Source organism: Schistocerca americana, chromosome 5 (genome assembly GCF_021461395.2).
Source record: "Schistocerca americana isolate TAMUIC-IGC-003095 chromosome 5, iqSchAmer2.1, whole genome shotgun sequence".
Lineage (NCBI taxonomy): Eukaryota > Metazoa > Arthropoda > Insecta > Orthoptera > Acrididae > Schistocerca > Schistocerca americana.
Genome location: NC_060123.1, coordinates 470,870,298 through 470,894,533, shown reverse-complemented (window position 1 = coordinate 470,894,533; position 24,236 = coordinate 470,870,298). Strand labels below are relative to the sequence as shown.

At 37.5% G+C, this 24,236-nt stretch overlaps 1 protein-coding gene across 7 annotated transcripts in view; it reads left to right on the top strand.

Annotated features, from left to right (window-relative positions):
* The window catches only part of LOC124615613 (eukaryotic translation initiation factor 4E-binding protein Mextli-like), a 114,460-nt gene that overhangs the window by 60,667 nt on the left and 29,557 nt on the right, over positions 1–24,236 (top strand). For all 7 annotated transcript variants that reach the window (XM_047143614.1, XM_047143615.1, XM_047143616.1 and 4 more), the window contains 2 exons: positions 7,151–7,227; positions 18,376–18,728. In XM_047143614.1, coding sequence (XP_046999570.1) covers positions 7,151–7,227; positions 18,376–18,728 — 430 coding nt within the window. The remainder of the gene's footprint in view (positions 1–7,150; positions 7,228–18,375; positions 18,729–24,236) is intronic.

Genomic DNA, 24,236 nt, shown 5'->3' with positions numbered 1-24,236 from the left:
AGCCACAGACATGCTCACAATCAAGCATGTGTGTGCATGCATATTTAAACTGGAAATAGAGCCTTTGCTTGTTTGAAAGATTGAGATCTTCAGTGTTGGTATGTGTGTTTGTGCTACCCTCCACATCAGTTTCAGGTAAGTGGTCTATTATTGGAATTTCACTATAACTTGAACACCTTCCGGGGTTCAGCCAGTGGTGAAAACCCAAGTCATTCTACTGAGTATTGTGTGTTTCACTGACTTGACTTAACATCTTAATGGTGCAATGTATTATTTCAATTCACTTTGTACCACACAGAATAACAGCGGGTGGACAATCCAGGAAATAGACACAGGACTTGCTGAAATCTAATTTTGGACTTGTCTGTTAGTGGCAGGGTACATTAGGGATGTTAATAGTTACCAAATCTAACAGATTGCCATGTTAGAACTGTTTGTTAGTTTTTGCCATTGCCCAAGTTCACACCACCAATAGGTTGGCAGTTACAGTATACTGTCACCATGCAGTCAGTAAATGGCAGCACTTTGCATTGAACATTAGTTGTTTCAGTGTTTCTCAGCTTTTATTGTGAAGTTTCGTGTTTTAGAGCACTGGAAATGTTCTGCACCCGTAAACTTTTGTTATGAAGCAGAGTGTGTTTGTATTGATGTTTTAAGAGTGGTGTGTTATGTCTCAACACAAGAGTTAATGTAAAAAATTGTTAAAAAACACATTCTTTAGCTTAAAAGGTATTGAAGGGAATTCCCCCACTAGACAAGATCACAAATTTGTGTGCTTTAAGTGGAAGGAGTTCTTTAAATTGGAGTACACCAGTGGATGTCCAGTTTCAGATGTTTCAAGATTGGTGAACAGAACAGAACAAAACATCGTAAGTGGACACTGCTAAGAACTGGAAAGGGAAAGAGGAAGGGAACAACAGTGAACCGTTACCTTTGCATCAGGCAAGAAAATAAGTTACTACAGATGGGTAACCAAGGTGGAAACATTGCATCAGGATGCAATAAGCAGACATGTGTATCATTATTAGGAAATGGATTTTTTATAAGAAAAAAACCTCAAAATATTTTGTTTTTTACACAGGAAAACATAAAAAAATATACATAGCAAATTCAAAAATATTTTGTTTCAATATAACAAAACTGTAAATACTTAATGTTAAAAAAATACTCACCAATCGTGCTAATGCAGTGGTGGATTGAAACAGTTCACTGTTACAGTGAACCATGGAAACTTTCTCTGTTTTCCATCACAAGTTGTCTCAAAACAATGCAAGATACAGAGAGAAAGATGTTTCAGTATCACATGATGATAGCCTTGCATATTTCATGAAAGGAATGTCACTATTGAACACATTCATTTTTCCAAAACTTTAACAATTTTACATGTAGTATGAAATCCACAATTTTAGAGATTTTTTGCCTCCATCCATGTGGAGCAAGTATTGGTCTCACTGCGGACTTCTAGTACTCAGCCACACACAATTGATATCATCAAAGTGTAAGGGTCTGAAGATGGTGTTGACGCAACGTCGAAACTATTAACCAAATAAATATGGAATCTTAAGTACAGCTGGAGGAGTTTTATTTTTAATACAAATTATACCAGCTGATGTCCCACCATCATCCATTTTAAATATGGATGTACGAAGGTTTTAGAGAAAGGCCTTCAACTGCCATTTTCATGTGTGGTGCAGCATCAGCAGATAATAGTAAAGCACTCTCAGATTTCACCCAATTTGGCCATTACAGCAGTAGAGTTTCATTGAATAAGTGAGACATTGTCATGTATTTGATGCTGATACTTTTTACATGCTAATAGAAAATGTCTCTTTGAAACCATTTCATCATTTTTCTAGCACAGCTACCACAATGTTTCCCACTTTCCTTATGCAAACTTTGTATTTTCATGTTCTGCTGTGAACTTTCTTAGCATTTCTTCATAACAAGAAGACACATACCATTTTCTTGATGTCGCTTCTTCTGGTGTTTCAAAATTTTTGTATTTCTTGAGAAAGTTACTGAGTGCTGGTCTCCTCAGTTTATACAGAGGAATATCATATGAAAGAAAAGTGGCTGTATAATATTTGGAACTCTTTGAAACTAGGGTATATGAAGAGGAAGCTGCTTCACCTAAAAGAATTTGTCTTGAAGTTTTATGTGAAGTGGCCCTTCTATGTTTACAACCTGGTAAATACTGCAGGACTTCACATCACTGGTCTGCATTTAGTAATTCTTCCATCACTTGGAAGGATACTGCTAAATTCAGCACCATACTGTTGGAAATGAGCGTACACTCGACTTTACTTTTTTCATTATATCACCAATTGTTTCACTAAAGGCAGCATACTGTATAAATGCTGTGCTATAAACTACATGAGAGCAATGACTGCAGACTGTTGTTTTCATTGGGATTGCCGCCAACAAATGAAGTTACTGAAATTCCATTCTCATAATATGAAATTGCATGAGTTTTTTCTAAATTTAAAAATTATAACAAAGAAGTGACAAATTGTTTGTTAAGCAAAATTATTTAAAATATGTACACAAAATATTACAAATATATGTATTAGTGATATAGAATTTCATGTATGATTGAAGTGTGCTGTTTTGGGAAGTTCACTTGTAATAACAGTTTTTTATCTACAAGCAAAAAAAAATTATTCTTATGAAATTCCTTTCCCTAGTTATTACGAATACAAGAAGTACTTTACTTACTTAATGAAAGAAAGTAGTCACCACAAAAGTTTCATCATGAGATGGATTTCTTGTAACAAAAGTTTTTGGATCTGAAGTTGTCATTCAGGGGAAGTAATGCAGTGATCTCGAGATGACAGTATCTGTGTCCTATAAGGAGCATTTCATTTGGAGAAGTAAATGGCATTATGGAATGTGTGATAATGTGTGACACAAGTTGTCAGAAGGTTGGATGGTCCTCATGGCTGAAGGAACAGCAAGGACATTCTTCAGGAAGGGTGATGGACTACTTGTCCATCATGGTGGCTTAATTCATGGCATCATTCCAAACTATTTCTTTTACATTACAGTGCCAACTTAACAGTTGTGAATGACTGAATGCCACTTGTGAGTGACTGGAATGCCACAGTTTTCTAAAATATTCCCCAAATTTAACAAAAATTATGGATAATACGCTATACCGTTTTGTGTTTAGAAGTTCTAACAGCTCAGTGGAGGAAAGTGTGTGTTTTGGTTTTGATACAGAGAAATATTCCGTTGCAGAAAACGAATGAAACTTCGCATGAATAAGAAAGTATTAGTAGAACTTGTAAAGCTTAAGAAGCCAAAAAACCTAACATTACCAGGTTGGCGAAGGGACATAATGTAATAAGTATCTTTCCTTAAAACACATGTTCTGTACAGTTAAACTTACTTGACTCCAGATGATAAATAATTTGGGAAGAAAGAATTAAGTTGTTATTCTCAATGGGAAGAACAAATTGATTATTCTCAGTGCAGTGGAAATGCCAATGAAAGTAGCTATTACTGAAGTTATGCCACAGGACTGGTCTTGAGTTGAGCCGTACCAAGAAGAAAGTTCAGGAAACATGGATCTGAGGAGGACAGGTGAAAGGACCGATTGAACAGATGATACTACTGGTTCCAGCATCATTTCCACATCTGAGGAAGAGGACAGTGAAGAGTTTCCCCTTGGAGTCCTGCTGTTTAAACCATAATTTTGTTATGGTATTAATAAAATATTCATTGATGTAAGTGTCCTGTTTGTTATTGTCATTTATTAGTCACTTATCAATTACAGTGGAACTTCAATTTTACATTCTCCGGTTTTATTTTTTCGCGATTCTACACCATAAATATGTAGCCCCTGTGAAAAACCCATAAGATCATAGCTAAAAATTCCCCAATTTTACATTTCTTCCTAGTAAAGTTTACCCAGATTATAAGTTTTACTTGACGTCTTGTATGACTTCGTCCCATTTTCTTACTATTGACATTTGAAGTGACTGAACAAGTTGTAAGCGACTCAAAGGACAGATGGTTCGCACCATGGGTGGTGGTAGAATTAAGATAATATTTTTGGCCATTGTGGAGAGGGGAGATGTGGAAAAGAAATGCTGATGTAATCCATGATCAGTGTTGCGAACACAACTAGCAACATTTAGCTTCACCTCGCAATGCTAGGTTTCAGCAGTAGCAGAAAAACAAGGCAGTTGACGCGGAGTCTTCAGGCCCGAGCCAATACGGGATGAAGGGGACCAGCCACCAACTTTTCTTTTGCCAATTATAACTCAGTCTCATCTTTTTGCATGTATTTCTGATGTACGGTATTCAGCAACAGTATCAGTCAACCTTTTCAATTCATATGCTGAGTCTCAAAGAACATGCTCAGTCATAATCAAGGAAACATCGCCCATTTCCGGCTGGTGAGCTCTTATTGCCTGGCGACTTGTGAAGTCACTCAGTAGCCAGCGCAGCGACCACATCACATTAACACATGTAAAAAAAGCTCACCCTGTGGATGTGTAGAGAGGGGGAGTGGCTCTTTAGTGATGGGAATGCAGGCAGGGGTGAAAGTATTTTGTGAAGTGCTGTGACAGAGATGTCACGTGGAAATAGAACAAGGATTTTGTGATCGCAAGTTTTAAAGACTTTGTCTTCAAATTTGATGTGATACAGTTGCAACAGCTACATATACTACTCATATACTTTGCATCACACATACCATGCGCTGTAAGTAGTAACGATTGGCAGCAGTGATAGAAGACATGAAGCGAAACTGTAGCACCTGAGTTTCCTTTGAAATTTACATTTTACACAGTGTACAGAAATTCACTGAGCCAAAGTCTAATAAGCTTGTAACGTAAATTGGGGAAGTAAACTGATTTTTTTTCACGACTCTGTTTCTCTCACCAAGCCTAAAATAACATGTTAATGGTGGTAAGCATATGAAGTCCGGCTCATAAGAACATCATTAAACAAGAACAGCAATGGTGACTTAAGTATGTCATTAAGCAGATGCCCACATTTATGCTTATGGTTCAACCATTTAGGTGCTGTGATGTTCATCAATTTTTGCTTTTTTCTGGGTGAACAGAAAGAATGATCTCTTAAAAATGGGAGTTTTGAATGTATAATTTGTAGTCGTAACATGTCAGAAAACAGCTTGATTAACTTGTACCCAGATACAAATTTCAATTTTTTGATGAGTTTTTACTTGCTGTTACACATCTATGATTTTTTTTAGGAACTGATGAAATTCAGTACCAAAAATTATTGTGTAAACATTGTATTGTACACTTAATTTCCTTCACATATATAGATTTTGTACAAAAAATATTGGAGAGGATGGTGATTTTTACTCAAATATGTCAATTACATGTGTATTTGCTCATACTTTGGGTGGTTTTAACATTTTTCTCTGTGGTTTTTTTTTTTTTTTTTTTTTTTTTTTTTTTTTTTTTTTTTTTTTTTTAAGTGTAGTTTGCATGAAAATGTAAAGTAGGGGTTTCACTGCAATGACCATATGCTGAAAGTAGGTGTGGCATGTGCAGGAAATGCTGACAACACTGCTCCCTCCACTTGCTTCACACATAACTGTCTTAAGTTGAAAGTTATCCTAATTGCACAGTACCAAGTTAAATGACTTGTAGCACACGTGTGTCACATTTGTATTTGGAAAAGTTAATGTAATTCAGAATGATAATCAGTTTAATTTTTTTTTTGTGACAGACCGGCTAAAGCAGCCAGAGATAGTCATGTGTTTGTGGAGTGCTTCTTTGTGGCTTTGGCCAAAAGCTTAGTGTGTAACAGTATTTTCGTTGTGCCTGTCTGCAACTCATTGTGTTGAGTAGCAATCTATCCTTTTCATAATTGTTGATATTCCAGCATGGACTTTCTATTGTTGGATATATTGAAAGATATTTTGAACAAAGAAGTCTTTGTGTTCCGAAGTGATAACAAAGACTCAGTGAAGTATAATTTGAAGAAAGGGCTGTTTGTAGATGTTACATTAGCGTGAATTTGTTAACAATAAAACAAATGTTACAATAGTGGTTTGGGATGCAACATGTAAAAAAAAAACTAAAATGTGGCATTTGTTAAATAGTGCACCCTTTTTTTGTATGTTTGTACATGTTAGCAGAAGTTAATGCCAAGTATAAATTTCCACCATGTACTGAGTATGAGGGGTTATTAAGATTTTTATTAGTTAGCAGGACCAAAGAATGTGTTACTTTCCTATGGAAGGTGTTAAAACTTAGAATAATGACAGTACCAAAATTCTGAGAAAGGATGTTGATTACTGTGCTGATTAGCACCCAATGGTTTTAAAGCCTTCTGTCCAAAACATAGGATCAGAATATAATGCTACATATGTTGGTTCTTTGCTGTTTTGGAAATATTTCTCTGTTCTGGGGTACTTCTAGTCTCATTTCAAACTGTCATAACTTTTATATTTTTGTGTTAAATATTCTTTGCATTGATTACTATTACCAGTGCTTTGTTTAATACATGTATGGATGTACTTTTCACTTCTGCCCCTGAACTTACCTGAAACACCTTCAGCTCTCATTTTGCTGTGTAAAACAGAGTATTAAAATTGTTGTAAATGTATAGTGGACAGTGTTGATAAATAATACTGCATGTACGACAATTTCAGTATAGTAGAGTAAGGAAACAGCGAGGTGTACATATTTTTTTAGTGGTAGGGCTTTACAGGTAAGATGCACATACCAATGTTTAAGGAAGTTTTTTCCTTTGAACTACAATTTTCAGATCAAAGTTCTGAAAATTTGGATGACAGTGGCAGTGTTTGAAGTAGGGCTCTGTCCAACATTAGAGGATGTGGTAAGATAAGAGTTGTAGAATTTGAGAATGTGTTGTAAGTGTATGGTTCAGTGTCTTTTGGACTCATATTTTATGGTATTATCAATTACTGTATACCATCAGATACAGTAGACTGTAATATTGTAAAAGATGCTGAAGATCCATAATAAAGTATTAAAATTTCATGCTGCAGATTTGTTGTACCGACAGGATAAGTCTGCAAGTAAATTTTTAAAAGGATGCTAATATGATTCTTATTTACTTTTACTGTAAAAAAAAAAATAAACTGGTATTGTCTTTCTTTACATATAAAGTTTCAAACAAGTTTCCTCCATTTTTTTTCTTTCAGACTGCTAAACTTATTTTGGACGAATTCTTTTATGGAGAACAAGAACGGCCACAGGTTTCAAAAGAATGTGATGAAGGGTAAGTTCAGAAATGCTCTCTTCCTGTAAAAATTGTGGTTTATGGATTTTTTTAAAATTTAGTTTCATGCTGTGAAAGGTTTGCAAATACTTTACATAATGGGAAACAAAAGTTTGGGTTGAAGGGAAAAAGGGGGCGGGGGTGAAACTTATTCAAATATCTGTAGTGGAGTTAACTAGGGTGATGGTTTATATTAGGAAGTGGATAGGGAAAATGAGTTATGGAGAGAAAAGACAGTATGGGATGGACAAAAAAAGATTGCACGTTGTAGGTTCAAAATGCAGTTCTGCTGAAAGGACCTGAGAAACCAGATGATGTGATGTGTTTTCATCTCTAAATTCGAATCTCTTCCCCTTGTTCAGAGCATTGTTTGATGTTTTGTTTGGTGTATTCTGTAGGCATTATTCTCTGCATTATATTATAGTTGCTATCACTATGGGAATGTCTTGGAAATAAAGGTTTTGGTGGCAGATTGACCTGTGATAACATCCCAGGGTGTAGGTAGGTTGGAAGACAATGGTTTGGTAGTGGAGCTACGTCAATGAATGTGCTGGTGGACACAGCTTACCAACCAATACTGAACAGTTAAAGTAATAACATGGAAGATAGTCAGAGGTTATGTTCTCTGAGGTCACAAAAGTTGTGGGATACCCCCTAATACTGTGTCAGACCATCTTTTGCTCAGTGTAGTAAAGCAACTTCACGTGGGATGGACTCGACAAGTCATTGTAAATCCCCTGCAGAAATATTGAGCCATGCTGCCTCTGTAGCTTTCCATAATTGCGAAAGTGTGGCTGGTGCAGGATTATGTGCGCGAACTGACCTCTTGATTATGTCTCATTAACATTTAATGGGATTCATGTCAGACGATCTGGATGCAAGATCGTTCGCTCAAGCTGTCCATAGGGGTCTTCAAATCAAATGTGAACAGTTGTGTTCCGGTGACATGGCACATTGTCATCCATAAAAATTCCATCGTTGTTTGGGAACATGAAGTCCATGAATGGCCATGTAAAAACAGTCTATAGCTTATGAAGTTGCCACCAGCTTACACAGTGCCTTGTTGACAACTGGTCCATGGCTTCATGGGGTCTGCACTGCGCTTGAACCCTACCATCAGCTCTTATCAACTGAAATGGGAACTCATCTGACCAGGCCACTTTTTTCCAGGGTCCAACCGATGGGTGATGAGCCCAGGAGATGCACTGCAGGTGATGTGCTTTCAACAAAAGCACTCATGTCCGTTGTCTGGTGCTGTAGCTCATTAATGCCAGATTTTGCCACACTGTCTTCATGGGTACATTCATTGTACAGCCCACATTGATTTCTGGTGCTGTTTCATGCAGGGTTGCTTGTCTGTTAGCACTGTCAACCCTACAAAAATGCCGCTGCTCTGTCGTGAAGTGAAGGCCATGAGACATTGTATTGTTGGTGGTGAGAGGTACTGTCTGAAATTTAGTATTCTTGACATACTCTTGACACTGTGGACCTCGAGTTTATTGAATTCCGTAATGATTTCTGAAATGGAATGTTCCATGCTTCTAGCTTGTACCTTCCACTCCGTGTTCAGAGTCTGTTAATTCCTGTCCTGCGGCCATAATGACGTCAGAAACCTTTTCACATAAATCATTTGAATGCAAATGAGAGCACTGCCACTGCACTGCTCTTTTATACCTGTGTACGCGATACTACTGCCATCTGTATATGGGCATATCACTATCCCATGACTTTCATCACCTCAGTGTATGATGCACACACAGTTGCTCTGTTGTAACTGTAACTTATGAACCAGTTTCGTACTCCTCTTAAGTCTTGTCAAATTCATTCTTTTGGCTTATTTCTTCTTTGATTGTCGGGAACTTTCCTTGTTGTAAAATGATTATACACATCTCGGATATTATTAACTTCCACTTTCTATATGTTTATTGTTCATAAGCACTTTACATAATCAGCTTGCTTGTCATGAACTGTTCAAATTTGACATTACAGGTCTATAAGATATGTAGCTTAGTATTAGGCAAGTGAACATGAACAAGTGGCATCACAAATAAAACATTGTTTTGAATAGAATTTTACAGATTTACTACTGGATGTGGACTGACTGATACAGGACATAGCATTACAATTACCAAGCACTGACTGCCTAACAACATTGTGACTGTCCTAGTTGAAGAAGATTGGATTAGAAGTTTACTTGTTGACTTTGTGGTATGAACTAACAGTGGCTTTGTGCATGACACCTATATAAATACTTATGGAGTACATAATTTACAAAATGGTAAAATGCAGAAGTGTTATATATTAGATATTAATATAAGAAACAGAAAATTTTAAAGATACAATTTAAACAGTAAAGTAAATTTGTAGATCCAAAAACTGTATAATTAGAAAGTGGCAAAATAAAACTTTGCTTTTGGAAAATACAAAGTGCGTGCAAAAAGTTTTGCACCGCCATCTCTAATTTTTTTAGGTTTTGCAAGAGGAGAACGAAATTTGTTGTGAACATACTTGGAACATTTAGCTATACATTGAGCCTCCTCAATGTAGCTTCCATCAGCCGTGATGTATCTGGCCCGATGTACTTTCCATGATGTAAATGTACTTTGGTAAAATTCTGGGAATTGACTTTTACACCATCGCTTGACACGGTTCATTATGGCTTGCCTGTAAATAAAAGAACATACTTTTATACACCAACTTATAGCTAAATGTTCCAAGTATGTTCACAAAAAAAATTCATTCTCCTCCTGCAAAATATAAAAAAAATTAGATGACTGTACAAAACTTTTTGAACGCCGTTTGTAGTACCCATTAATGTGTTCGTAGATTTCTAAAGCCTGCTCAGAATTTTAACTAAAGTTAACTATTCTTGTGGGCATATTTTGTTAACTAACATATTGTTTTAGGGAAATTACACATTTTTGGAATAAGAAGAAAAATCGACATCCAAAAACTGTAACAGAATTTCAACAAGATTGCATTTTAATATTTGAACATTCTGGAATATGATAATCTATGTAAATATAAATGCAAATGTTTGTACAAAATTGTAATCTCCTGAAGTTTTCCACCTCTTGCTTTGAAATTTTTGACATTACATTGCATTTAAATATGTATGTTTATTTATACAGGGTGTTAGAAAAAGGTACAGCCAAACTTTCAGGAAACATTCCTCACACACAAAGAAAGAAAATATGTTATGTGGACATGTGTCCGGAAACGCTTACTTTCCACGTTAGAGCTCATTTTATTACTTCTGTTCAAATCACATTAATCATAGAATGGAAACACACAGCAACAGAACGTACCAGCGTGACTTCAAACACTTTGTTACAGGAAATGTTCAAAATGTCCTCTGTTAGCGAGAATACATGCATCCACCCTCCGTCGCATGGAATCCCTGATGCGCTGATGCAGCCCTGGAGAATGACGTATTGTATCACAGCCATCCACAATACGAGTACGAAGAGTCTCTACATTTGGTACCGGGGTTGCGTAGACAAGAGCTTTCAAATGCCCCCATAAATGAAAGTCGAGAGGGTTGAGGTCAGGAGAGCGTGGAGGCCATGGAATTGGTCCGCCTATACCAATCCATCGGTCACCAAATCTGTTGTTGAGCAGCGTACGAACACTTCGACTGAAATGTGCAGGAGCTCCATCGTCCATGAACCACATGTTGTGTCGTACTTGTAAAGGCACATGTTCTAGCAGCACAGGTAGAGTATCCCGTATGAAATCATGATAACGTGCTCCATTGAGCGTAGGTGGAAGATCATGGGCCCAATCAAGAAATCACCAACAATGCCTGGCCAAACGTTCACAGAAAATCTGTGTTGATGACGTGATTGCATAATTATGTGTGGATTCTTGTCAGCCCACACATGTTGATTGTGAAAATTTAAAATTTGATCACGTTGGAATGAAGCCTCATCCGTAAAGAGAACATTTGCACTGAAATGAGGATTGACACATTGTTGGATGAACCATTCGCAGAAGTGTACCCATGGAGGCCAATCGGCTGCTGATAGTGCCTGCACATGCTGTACATGGTACAGAAACAACTGGTTCTCCCATAGCACTCTCCATACAGTGACGTGGTCAACGTTACCTTGTACAACAGCAACTTCTCTGACGCTGACATTAGGATTATTGTCAACTGCACAAAGAATTGCCTCGTCCATTGCAGGTGTCCTCGTCGTTCTAGGTCTTCCCCAGTTGCGAGTCATAGGCTGGAATGTTCCGTGCTCCCTAAGACGCCGATCAATTGCTTCGAACATCTTCCTGTCGGGACACCTTCGTTCTGGAAATTTGTCTCGATATAAATGTACCGCGCTACTGCTATTGCCTCGTGCTAATCCATACATCAAATGGGCATCTGCCAACTCCGCATTTGTAAACATTGCACTGACTGCAAAACCACGTTCGTGATGAACACTAACCTGTTGATGCTACGTACTGATGTGCTTGATGCTAGTACTGTAGAGCAATGAGTCGCATGTCAACACAAGCACCGAAGTCAACATTACCTTTCTTCAATTGGGCCAACTGGTGGTGAATCGAGGAAGTACAGTACATACTGACGAAACTAAAATGAGTTCTAACATGGAAATTAAGCATTTCCGGACACATGTCCACATAACATCTTTTCTTTATTTGTGTGTGAGGAATGTTTCCTGAAAGTTTGGCTGTACCTTTTTGTAACACCCTGTATACCGATTTCTTAATATGTGATGTCTGTTCAAAAAATTCCGGAACTTTATCCACAAAATTTTTCTACGCTTACTTTTTACCTATTGTTTGTGGTGTCCTTCAAAACACACTCCTCAAAATTGATACACCACTCCTAACACCATTTCCATTTCCGGAAGCAGCCTTGCTACACGTGTTGTTGGATCGCATGAAGTGCCATCTGTGAAAAGTCTGCAGGAGTCAGGTCTAGAGAGTACGAAGGTTAAGGCAGCACAGTGATTTTGTGTTTCGTGCAATAGTTGTGCACCAACAGGGATGAAAGTATGAGTGCATTATGTGATGCAAGAGCAATGAATTGTCTCGCCACATTTCAGATGGTTTGCTTTTCACATTTTCTTGCAGGTGTCACAACATGTGCCAATAGTACCATCGGTTAACAGTTTGTCCCTATGGAACAAATGACAGGCTAATCCTTCAAAGCTAAAGAGAACTGTCAGCAGGGCGTTGACATTTTACGTGACCTGATGAGATTTTTGGCCTTGGAGAACCTTTCCCGACCCATTGTGAAGATTGTACCTTGGTCTCAACATCATAACTGTAGACCCACATCTCTTAAGGAATCACTTGTGTGAGCGAAAAGCTCTCCACAGATTGCAAGGCGTAGGTATTTCTGGTATTTACTCACGAGCTGGGGGACGAACTTGGCTGCAAGACAATGCATTTCAAGGTGCTGTCTCAGGGTTTCGTGACATGATCTAACTGAAATGTTACAATCTTCTGCAGTCTCTTGGACACTTAGTCTTCGATTGGCATGCACAATTTCGTTGTCCTGAAGAGGGTAATTTTTAACTTCTGTCCAGTCATTTTTAAACCACATTAATCAGCCGTAATACAGAGTACTGCTTAAGCATTTATCACCGTAGGCTTCCTGCATCATTTGGTGTGTCTTTGTAAAGGTTTTCTTGAGTTTCACACAAAATTTAGTACAGACGCTTTGGTCCTCCAACCCTGCCATCTCAAAATTCGCAAACTGTGTGACACAATGTTCTACTCAGTACGGCACCGAACAAGACCTGACAGACATACGACAATGAAACTTCCAGCAGTTACACATTAAATACAAATGTGTGCAGGGATGCCAACCGCATTTCACTCCGACACACCATTGGTGCAAAATTACAAATGTTCCGGAATTTTTTGAACAGGCCTCATATGTAAATAAATATTTAATATATGAAACAGAAATATTACAAAAAAATGCCAAAGTCCTTGGCTGATTTACTTCAAATTTTTACGTGTTACTATTTAACATTTGGACAAATATAGCCATATACTTGAAACAGTCAGTAAATAACACAACATACCTTTGGTTGAAAAAAGTGGAAATCGTTGTGGTATATCGTGAAGTATTCCAGAGTCAGCACCTATAGTTTCATGTAGTTCAGATTGGTGGCAGTGCTACACACAGCCTTCGAAATGGTGTCTGTAAAGGAGGTGCGTTCCCCAGCAAAGAGCTGTCATTGATGCTCTGGTTTTCCACCAAAAGAAACTCGCAGATATTCGTAGACACTTGCAGAATGTCTACCGAGATTTTCCAGTGGACAAAAGCACGTCGAGTTGTCGGGTGAGGCATCTATCGTCATTAAAAGGTTGCGCAAACCTGTCCAGTCCCCCGTGTGTCGTCTGGTTGCACACAGCTGTGACTCCTGCAGTGTCGAAAAGTGTGGACACCTGGATGTTATTGACAGATCACAAACACACACCTAGCGGCACAATGGGATGTCTCTGTTGGTAGTGCTGTCACAATTGTCCACCAGTTGGGGTATCAAAGGAATTTGCCCTCTGGGTTCCTCACTGTCTAGCAGAAGACCATAAAGTGTGCCAAAGGACCATCTGTGCGGAACTGCTTGCGTGTTGTGAGGCTGATTGTGGCAATTATCAGCTTATGATTAGAATACTATTACCGAGTCTGAATTTGCAAAAATAGTGAACAATACTCAAGGGCAAATAGCATCATCATCATCATCATCATCATCATCATTATTATTACTGATATTATCTGGGACAATAATTTCACCTAACCAGTGAGAGGTGAGAAAAGTGGCACTGTATTTCTAATCTTGGCAGTCAAAAATATATAATTGTTTCTTCCAAACATGTTTGGATTTCCCAAATGTGTCTTTTTGGAGGGACGTGAAGACATAGCTATTTTTCCCAAATACGCAACAGATTTCACATCTGTATTGACAAAGCATGTGATGATATTAAATTATTATTGATTTTTCCATCTTAAGCTTATTATTATTATTATTATTATTATTCTCAACACCTGCTGTGCGAGATGGCCATGTAGGCAAACGACATGTGTGACATCATTCCTTAGTCTCTTGATTAGGGACATGCTGTCTGCCCGCTGCTGTCTCATTGGCCATGCAGAACCAGCAGCTGGCACACCCCTTTTCGTTCCTGTCGTACCTCGTGGAGAGCATTGACAACATTAATTACAAAACGACGGTCAGCAGTGGTCACCGACGTAGAAGTCTTTATTTCTGTTGCAAATCGATTTGTCACTGCATGACCATCATCAGTGCTGTAGATAAAACAAGAATAAAATAATCAGATTGCGCTGTAATGTACTACATCTGCTCAACTATACAGGGAAGAAAATGCAGAAGAGGTTGTTTTCATTGAGCTATATTAGTATTAAAACCTTGTGAACTCATAAATACAAGCAATAAAATTGCCATATCCTTAGAGTTGACACGATTCCTATTACAAATGGATTCAGGTAAACAGCAGTTTAAACGTGATAGATGTTCATAAAAAGCAAAGGTATGCAGCATACCTTATCGTGGTTGGCAGCGTGATGAAGTTTGCTGCCCAGCACTTCTCCTCTCTACTCTTTTGTCCATATGCTCAGTCAAGTTGGTGTCACAGTTCTCCCTTCAGCCCTTACGAATTCTTCAAATTAAATCTGGATGTGACCTCAGTTGCCCAAGCTTCATCTGTAAATTTAATATGCCACCTAATTTAATTCATTACACTATGTAAACAGTTGACCTCAGCAGCAGTAGTTTAATCTGCGATCGTAAGACAACCCTGTGTTTTTTTTTAGTAACAAATTTGGGAAAATCCTCATCTTATTAGTCAAAAAATTTGAAAAAGACAGCTATGGCAATTAAATCAGACATATACATTATGTAAATACTTGGGAGTAAAAGAGATCACTTGCCAACTAGTAGAAGCTTTGAATCGTTGACAGGTGTGCACACACAAAGTGCAAATTAGAGCAAGCCTATTGTTGCCGTATAAAATAAAAAAGTGTTACAAATGTATGTTCAATTCAAATAAAATTTATGGAATGTAAAATATCAGTTCCATTTATAGGAATACACATAAAATTTATTTTTAGAAAATTAATGAACTCTGGAAAAATTTAGCACATTTCAGTGTTTTCCATAGAGAAATATGATCAGTTTTTGTAGTGGCTTTAAACATTCTTGTATGGCTCAGTTCAGTACTGAATCCTATCGAGGTCCTTATCTAGATTTGATTCACGGCAGCTACTTCAGTTTAGTTTCCCAAGTTTGTTTCTCAACTTGATCCTCAGTGTGCATATGTACTGAGGCTGAGTAAATTTTCTGATCATTTGAAAAATAAACAAATTGGAAACAGTCCACATAGTAATTGAATTTGAATTAAATGACTGTGAGCTTCACTGCAGACATGAATAGTCTTAGAACCAAACCAAGTTCGTTAATTTCCCAAATCTTAATCATTTTTGCTTCAGAATTGTGTTGTTAAATTCTGTCATGTTTCTGTTAATTTAATTATTTAATCAGGTTAATTGCCCACATACATTTTCGTTGCCAATTATCACCTGAAATCATAAGATCAAAATAATTAAGGTCAAGTTCATATTACCAGGGAGGTCAGCACAATAATATTTTTTAAAGAATTATCTTGAACTATTCAATCTCACCATTATCTCTCTGAAAATGTCGAACAATTCCAACCTAAGCGAAATGACCTTTACATTACCAAATAATATATTGTCTCCCATTACAGAGGCATTCATTTACTTCAAAATTCTCTTTTTGCATAAATATTTCTCCGCATTTACTGATTTCTGTTATGCTATTTGGTTCCTTTCTACTTTGTTCACTGTAATCATAGTTTGCTAGCAGAAGTAGTGCCTTCACAAATTTGACTACTTTATGGATAGGGTCCCTAACATGTGCCTTAACATTATCTACATCAAGCAGTCTACAATAAGCTTTAATCACAGTAACAAAGAAAAATAGCGATTACTGACAGACCACGAGTTTTCTTTGTGCAACAGATAATATAAAAGTTAATCAGGGCATTTTTTTTTCACTCTATACAACAATTTTTCTTTATTGTAGCCTGAAGGGCTACACTGAGAAGCAGTTTCGACATGCCACACATTACTACAGACAACTGATTTTATTTCGCTTTACTTGAACATGAATGCAAGCACTATTTTAATATACTTAACAAAATTGGCAGAAACAGCAGAAAGTAACAGCAGAATTAGACAGTTGCATTTCAAAATCAACACTTGTGGAATACCTCAGTTGTCACACACAGTTTTTGGAAAAAGTAAAATGTTGTTGAAAAGTGGAGAATAGATCTTTCAAATAAGATGTGTCAATTGAAAAGAGAGGGGGAAAAAATTAAGGTCTAAATTTTGAAGTATACATGGTTTATAGATATCGTAAATATAGAATATTTCTTTAAGTAAAATTTTTCTGCCTGAGATATTTACACTACTGACATCAACAATTGTTAGGGTACACTGTAAATAATAAAGCTTAAAAATATGACTTGAATAGGAATTTAATTATTTTATGTAAATATGGTGTAAGTGCTACTATTGAAGGGAGATCAAAAGGAGGAAAAATTGGCATCAGAAATAATGTAAGAACAAGTAGGATAATCACACTTGACTCTGCTGCAGAGTCACTGGTCAAAGTAAACTGTCTGTGTTGATGACTCCTCTTGATCCTTTGTTCTCAATCACCATTTCATGTAACATAATGGTTTGATTGTGAAATTAAAGTTTAGCATCAGTTCATACCCTAAACCACATCACTTGCTGCTGTGTTCTCATTGACTACTAAATACCAAATGTTATCACATCATATCTCACAGTAAGCACTGTCAGTGTTCCTCTACAGAACATGAAGTGACAGCACTTATTTTATTACTAAGTCGTAGTCAGTGTGGTCTTGATTAGAGAGTAGTTACTCAGAAGGGTCATTTGAAAGTAAATCTTTCCATATGACTGACAACAAACACTAACATAGTCCTCATTTTGACTTCTCATGCTGTCAAGTTGAACATAAGATAATCCAGTTTGTTGTTTGCTAATTTAAGATGTGAAGTGGTAGGTATATCTTCTAAGGCCTTTGGGTGTGGAGATTGTTATACAAAAAGTAAAATGTGGTTTTATTGAAGTGTAAACTTGCTGTTGTGCTGAAAATGAAATCACATAAGGATTGTATTGTGCGTCTTTTTTTGTGTGTATTGAAGTTAAAACTGTGATCTTCAGGAAATTACTGTGAGGATATCCCTATCCTTTGTGTGCTCCTTTAATCCCAAATAAGTACTGTCAGTTCTATTGGAAATTGTGTTTGTGTCCACTTTTTAGGTATGCTGTTGTATGTGTTGTTAGGAATTAGAGCACACTTAAAAGTGTCACTGTAGGGGTGTGGCAATGTGTAAATCTGCACCAGTAGCATTTTTTGCCCTTCTTATTCTGTTCATTCACAGAAGGTGTGCAGTAGCTACTACTTCTTGTACTCTGACATTAGTATGAATACAACTTTTACTGGTTTGGTGAATGTGAGATGTAGAAAGATGTATTATAAAATTCCACTGTCATAAGTAAGAGAGATATAGGTGAAAAGAAAAAGTATGGTGTGTAGTACCAGTGCCAGAAGTAGGAAAAGCAGCTTTTAGATTTTTAAGAGGATAGAGACAAATCACTGCAAAGATGCTGTAGACGTGTGTGTGAAACCCATTACAGATGATTTTCTTGGGAAACTGATAACTTCATACAAACCAAGGGGGTGCTGAGGTAAGACCCTTCATGAGGACAGTGGTTTCAATTTTCGCAAGGGCATCACTATTTAGGTTTTCAATAGTTTCCCTAAATTGTTTAAGGCATATGTGGGATTATTGTTTTTGTTCTTCACCAATCTCGGGTTGTGCCATGACCAGTTCTCAGTGGAACAGCAAATCCTAATTTTCCTTCATTATTTGAAAATTTCTCAAATTTTGCATCACATCTTTTTCTTTTGTGCTCATCTGCATTTCTGCATAAAGTAGTATAAAAATAGGCGTTCTTAGATGGTGCAATAATGCAAATTCAACTCTGCGTTTCTTTTAATCATATACATTTTTGTATGTCTTAAATTGGTTTTCGGTTTTCAGTTCTGAAACAGAAGCAAGTGGTCCACATGGAGACATAGTTGATGCAACTCCAGTAGGAAGCAGTAGAGTGGATGGGATTGATAGTGGTGCAACAAGTGAGAGTGAGGAAACATACAAAGCTCCTGCTTCCAGTGCAGCTATGAAACTGGACTCCTCAAATAATGCATTTGTATCAGTGAAAGGAGACACTTCTGCTCAAATGAATGTGCTCAGGCACCGGATGATGGAAACTTGTGCTAAAGAAACAGAGCTGCCCAGCCGACTAGCAGACGTAGGACTTAAAAGTGGTACAACTTTTTCATCCACTACAAACAAGCCATTTTCAAGAGACAGTACCTCTGATGACATTATCAGTAAGTACCTTCCACTTTATTAGTGTTCACGGGCACCTTAATATACAAGTAGTCTTTTCAAAGAAAACTATATACATATTGAGGGAATGTTTTAATATTGGCATTTCTTAAACTTAATCAGTTAGCAGTTGTCAGGGGAAGGGGAAAAGGAAAACTCCACTGACAGAGATCCATTTTTTGGTTATATATATTAAAAACCTCTTTGATGAAGTTAAGTTATGCTTGCGTGTATTAGAATCTGTAATACTAACATTAGTCATTTATAATCTTAAAAACCAAAAATAACATAGTATTGTAGACATGACATTGTCTTGCTAATGAATGAGTTACCGGGCTTCTGGATGATATCGTACTGACACTGGAGCTCAACTGTGTTGAAAGGCTGTATAGAGTCAAATTGGGTGGGAGTGGGGAGAGGAGGCATGTAGGATAGGAATGGTTAAGGGGAAGGATGACTGAAGCTGGTAGGTGGAGGCAGCAAGTGCAAGCTGATAGGAAAGTGGTATCAGTGAGGTGTTAGCAGCAGATAAGGCTAGTTGACGTGATTTGGGAGAGAGAAAGGTAGAACAGAGGAAGAGGAAGACTGCAGACAGGATGATGGGACTGTAGAATGAAGTGGTGTTCATTTAGACAGGTGCAGATACGGGACTGGGGAGGTGCTAGTGTATTTTGAGGCTGGGAGGATTACCGGTCTGAAACATGTTGTAAGGACTGTTCTCTGCTGATCTCAACAGAGGTTCGAGTCCTCCCTTGGGCGTGTGTGTGTGCGTGTGTGTGTGTGTGTGTGTGTGTGTGTCCTTATGATAATTTAGGTTAATTAGTGTGTAAGCTTAGGGACTGATGACCTTAGCAGTTTAGTCCCATAAGATTTCACCCACATTTGAACATTTTTGACTGTTCTCTTCTATGTCGTTCAGAGTAGCTGCTGTTGAGCTTGGCTGTGAAGCAGCCATTGAAATCAATACATGTTGTGCCCAGAAGTGTGTTTAGGCATTGGATGGTGGCAGTTTGGCGGCAGCTATTTAGTTGACTGGACAGTTAGTTGGTGGTCACACTCACATAAAAGGCTGTGTACAACTTACTGCAGAACTGATATGTGATGTGACCACTTTCACAGGTAGCCCTATGTAAAGTTGAATAGGTTATGCCTGAGACAGGACTGAAGTAAAATGTACTGGGGAAGTGCATTGTTGTGATAAACTACAGTGATTATCTGACAGTCAAACTCCTCCACTTAACAGTCCTTGCCACAATGATGCCATCCTGTAAGCCCAGCCTTATTTTTCACCTTCTCTTTATTAGTTAGCTTTGAAGGAGGACATTGCCCAAAAACATGACAGTATTTTCAGCCTAGTGTATGTACACATCTAGCATTTTGTTCTCAACTACATGACTTAGGAATCGGTATTTCGTAATTCCATGCTATGATTTTTTACAGATTACTGATTTCTGTGAGGGTGTTTTATCTGATAAAGTTTTTAGCAATATCCAATTATATAATCACCCTGGTACATAAATTGCATTGCCCCACATCAAGAATTAGTTGCCAGTGTTGTACATTACACAGAAAGTAAAAGAATTGTATTCTTTGACTAATCTGTAAAGTCAGTGGATTCTGTGCTCATACCTAGCATACTGGTGATATTTCACATGCCTTGCTGGTGCCGGGAAGCAGTGTTTTATTTAAATTGCTCCAGCTCAGGAATCGTTCTGCAAAATTTTTCAGGAATTAGTTAATATAAGCCTACATTGTTAAAAACATAAGTGATCAGTTAAAATGAACTTTGTGTGGTGTACTTTGAAGTAATCTTCAAAGCACTTGTACACCATTTTGTTCCCCTAAGTATCTAGAAGTCCTGTTAAGAGAGGCAACCTGAAATTTTTGTATGTATCCTCATTCACCTTTTCAATGGTAAATATCTTAGTAGGAATGCTAAAGGGCTTTTGGTCCACAGTTAGTAATTTTAATGCTATACTTTCCCTGTGATGTCACTGGCCAAGTTGCTTATGTATAGGGGCAATGAGAAGAATTTCAGCAGTATGCTTTGTCAGCATTTGTATATTAAGGATAGGCAGGAGGTGCCGTGTTGTTGTTCTTACCCTGATGTGATGGCAGTTGTGTAACGTCTGCAATGCTTATGCTTTACTTGCCTGCATACAGCAGAGTGCTCACATATGCACTCTCTCAAAGCTACCTCATGACACAATCTGTACAATTGTATACTATGCCATAAAGGAAATGGACTATTCCACCATGGGGGTTCAGACAGGAATGATAGATATAGAAAAAAAATCCACTGATACATAGCTTAATATATTATGGAAGGTTACATTGTTGCAATAAATATGCAACCATTACATTTCCATAAACATCAACAATTGGTGTGTTGCATTTTCTTACATCTACAACACACAGGTCACAATTTCAGTGCATTATATTAACCAAACAAGTAGGTCACAGTTTAGTATTTTATGGCTAAAAATGTTTAAAATTGCTTCTTGTTGTGCTTACGTGTGCCAGTTATTTCCATTGTCTTGAAAACAATCCTTCTGTGGTAATGCTCACTTTATCATAAATTTTGGAGAGTTTATAATCTTTAGCTGACGGTGCTGATTTACATTCCTTTATAGTGAGAACTTCACGTAGCTTGGATCAAATTACGTACTGAACAGTCAATGTATTGTCATAATGTAATGCACATTCTTGATAATCATCAAATAGGTTTGAGACAAGGTTTACTGTACCTTAGACTACCTGCTTTCAACCACATTTCAGTGTCATCTCATCCTGCCAAATGTCCTAGTCTCCTATTTACAATAATCTACATGTGTCTTTTTTTATGGTGATGTTGGAAAGTACTTGATGTAGGTAGTTGAGTGACATTGAAATGTAGTTGAAAGTATGGTAATCTTTGTTTCTTAGCTCTGTGATGAAGGGTGTGACATTTACTGATCAAAACTATGGTGCCAAAATTCTCCAAAAAAAAGTTTGCAACTTTTGCTGGATCAACTATTAAATAATACCAAGAACTAAATCAAAGATAAGATCTACAATGTGCTGAGTTGCCACGTCACATTTCCCCAACACTGTAGCACAACAAACCATACTAAAAATGATGTGTTTTGGGGAGATCTTTAATGTGGTGTATCACTTAAGCTGCTTACTTTTGCAATACACAAGTGTAATTTTGAAAAGCGTGAAATACTACATGTTAACTTCATAAACACTTAAATGTTACAACTGCTCAGTTTGCTTCTGTCAACCAATTGCAAAACGGGATCCGTACATCATGACAACATTGTTGTTTCAGTATCCACACTTATAAATGCCATGAGCTCTTCCCTATTGGAGTGAAATTTGTAGTAGAACTTTTTTTAAACACATTTGTAAACAAATGCCTGTTAAATGTAGTTATTCCATCAGTTTCAAAGTCTACGAATGCCTTCTCTGTTCCTAGAAGCACAATGTCAGGACCACCACGTTTAGATACAATGTAATCTGTTATAGTGGAAACTGTCTATAGCTTGGATCATTTATATACTGAATGTCATGCTTGGTGCTCAGTGGTTTAAAGATTTTCACGGAATTCTTTTTGAGCTCGCCAGTAATTCTTCACAGTTCATCTAAAACAAGTACAGAACCTGCAAGAGTCAGACGATCAGGGCACAATGTATGCCATGATCTGAAGCCTGCATCTTTGTTAGATTTTCTGTTTTTGGTATAGATATTGTAAGCAGTATGTACTTACACACATGTTAACCTTGCAGGTGTCTCTAAGATATACAGGGTGATACAGCAAAACGAGAACATATCCACATTCCAATAAAACTAGAAGTGATGAAGAAAAGAAACTGCATTCATAGTAATTGAAACCTTACAGCTTTGCCTTTTACGAAACATTGATGGCATTTATCATTTTTTTAAAATTACGTTCTACAGATGGTGTCCTCCTGTACGAATACATTCGTGAAATCTGTTATTAAGATTCCTCATTGATTGCTGCAACATCTTAGCTCGGAAACTGTGAATTGCATCCCGAATTATCTGCCTTAACTCATCCAGGGTTCTTGGTCAAGTTGTGTAGACTGTGCTCTTCAGGTAGCCCCACAAGAAAAAATCATAAACGAATAAATCTGGCGATCTGGGGGGCCAGGGAATGTTAACGAATTGTGACACCACATTGTTGCCGAACAATTCTCGCACATATGCCATTGATTGCTGTGCAGTGTGTGATGTTGATCTGTCCTGTCGAAACCAGGCTTCTTGAATGTTTGGAAAGTTGTTCAATGCAGGTGTTACAGAAGTTCGTAACATCTCCAAATAATGATTGCAATTGACAGTTATTGTGTTTCCCTGTTCATTTGCGAAAAAATACGGTCTGATAATCCCATGTGGTGAAACACCACATCATACTGTCACTTTACTAGTGTGTAAAGGGCGCTCATGAATGTCATTAGGATTTGTGTTTGCCCAGTAATGGTAGTTCTGTTTATCCATGTAACCTGTGACATGAAAATGTGCTTAATCTGACATCCACAACTTGTTTAGAAATTCATCGCCATTGTTTATTTTTGTTATCATTTGTTGACAATCCTAATTATAACTGATAATCTTCTTCCTTCAATTGTTGCATCATCTGTAGTTTGTACGGATAAAATTTTAAGTCAAGATGAAGAATTCAACACTTTCCAGGGACATTCCAACCCCTGCTGCTTGCTTACGAATTGAACGCCGTGGGTTCCGTAAGACAGACTTGCGTACATCATTAATGTTCTCTGGAGAACGCACACTTCTTGGTCGTCCTGTTGGTTTCTTCTTGAGGGCAGATCCAGTCTCTTCAGAGTTATTAATCCAGCATTTTATTGTGTGTTTCAGTGGTACGGAATAATGATGTCCTAAATTATAAAAACGCCGGAGCTCCCTCTTTGCCACTACCAAACTATCACTGTTTTTATAAAACATTTTTATGGATAATTCACGCTGTTGTTTGTTCCCCTGATCCATGATTACTGATATCGCGGACTGTTTTCTTGCTAACTGGATTTTCCGTTGTTCGATATTCATTGTATTGTTCATATCGCAACCTTTAGTTTTGATGTTTATTTAGACTATCCCAAATTACTTTTTGTACCAAAACTGCCTATTACACGTTACGACCCCCTTCAACTGTCGGCAGTCTGGCAGTTAAGAGACGAGGTTGGCCTGTACACTTTTGTGCTGTATGTGTCCCTTCACATTTCCACTTCACTATCATATCGTAAACAGTAGCCCTAGGGAGGTTTAGGAGTGTGAACATATGTTACAAGTGACACCCAATCACCTGACCACGTTCGAAGTCCATGAGTTCCGCAGAGCGCCCCATTCTGCTCTCTCACAATGTCTAATGACTACTGAGGTCGCTAATATGGAGTACCTGGCAGTAGGTAGCAGCACAATGCACCTAATATGAAAACACATGTTTTTGGGAGTGTCCGGATACTTTTGATCGCGCAGTGTATGTATGCATT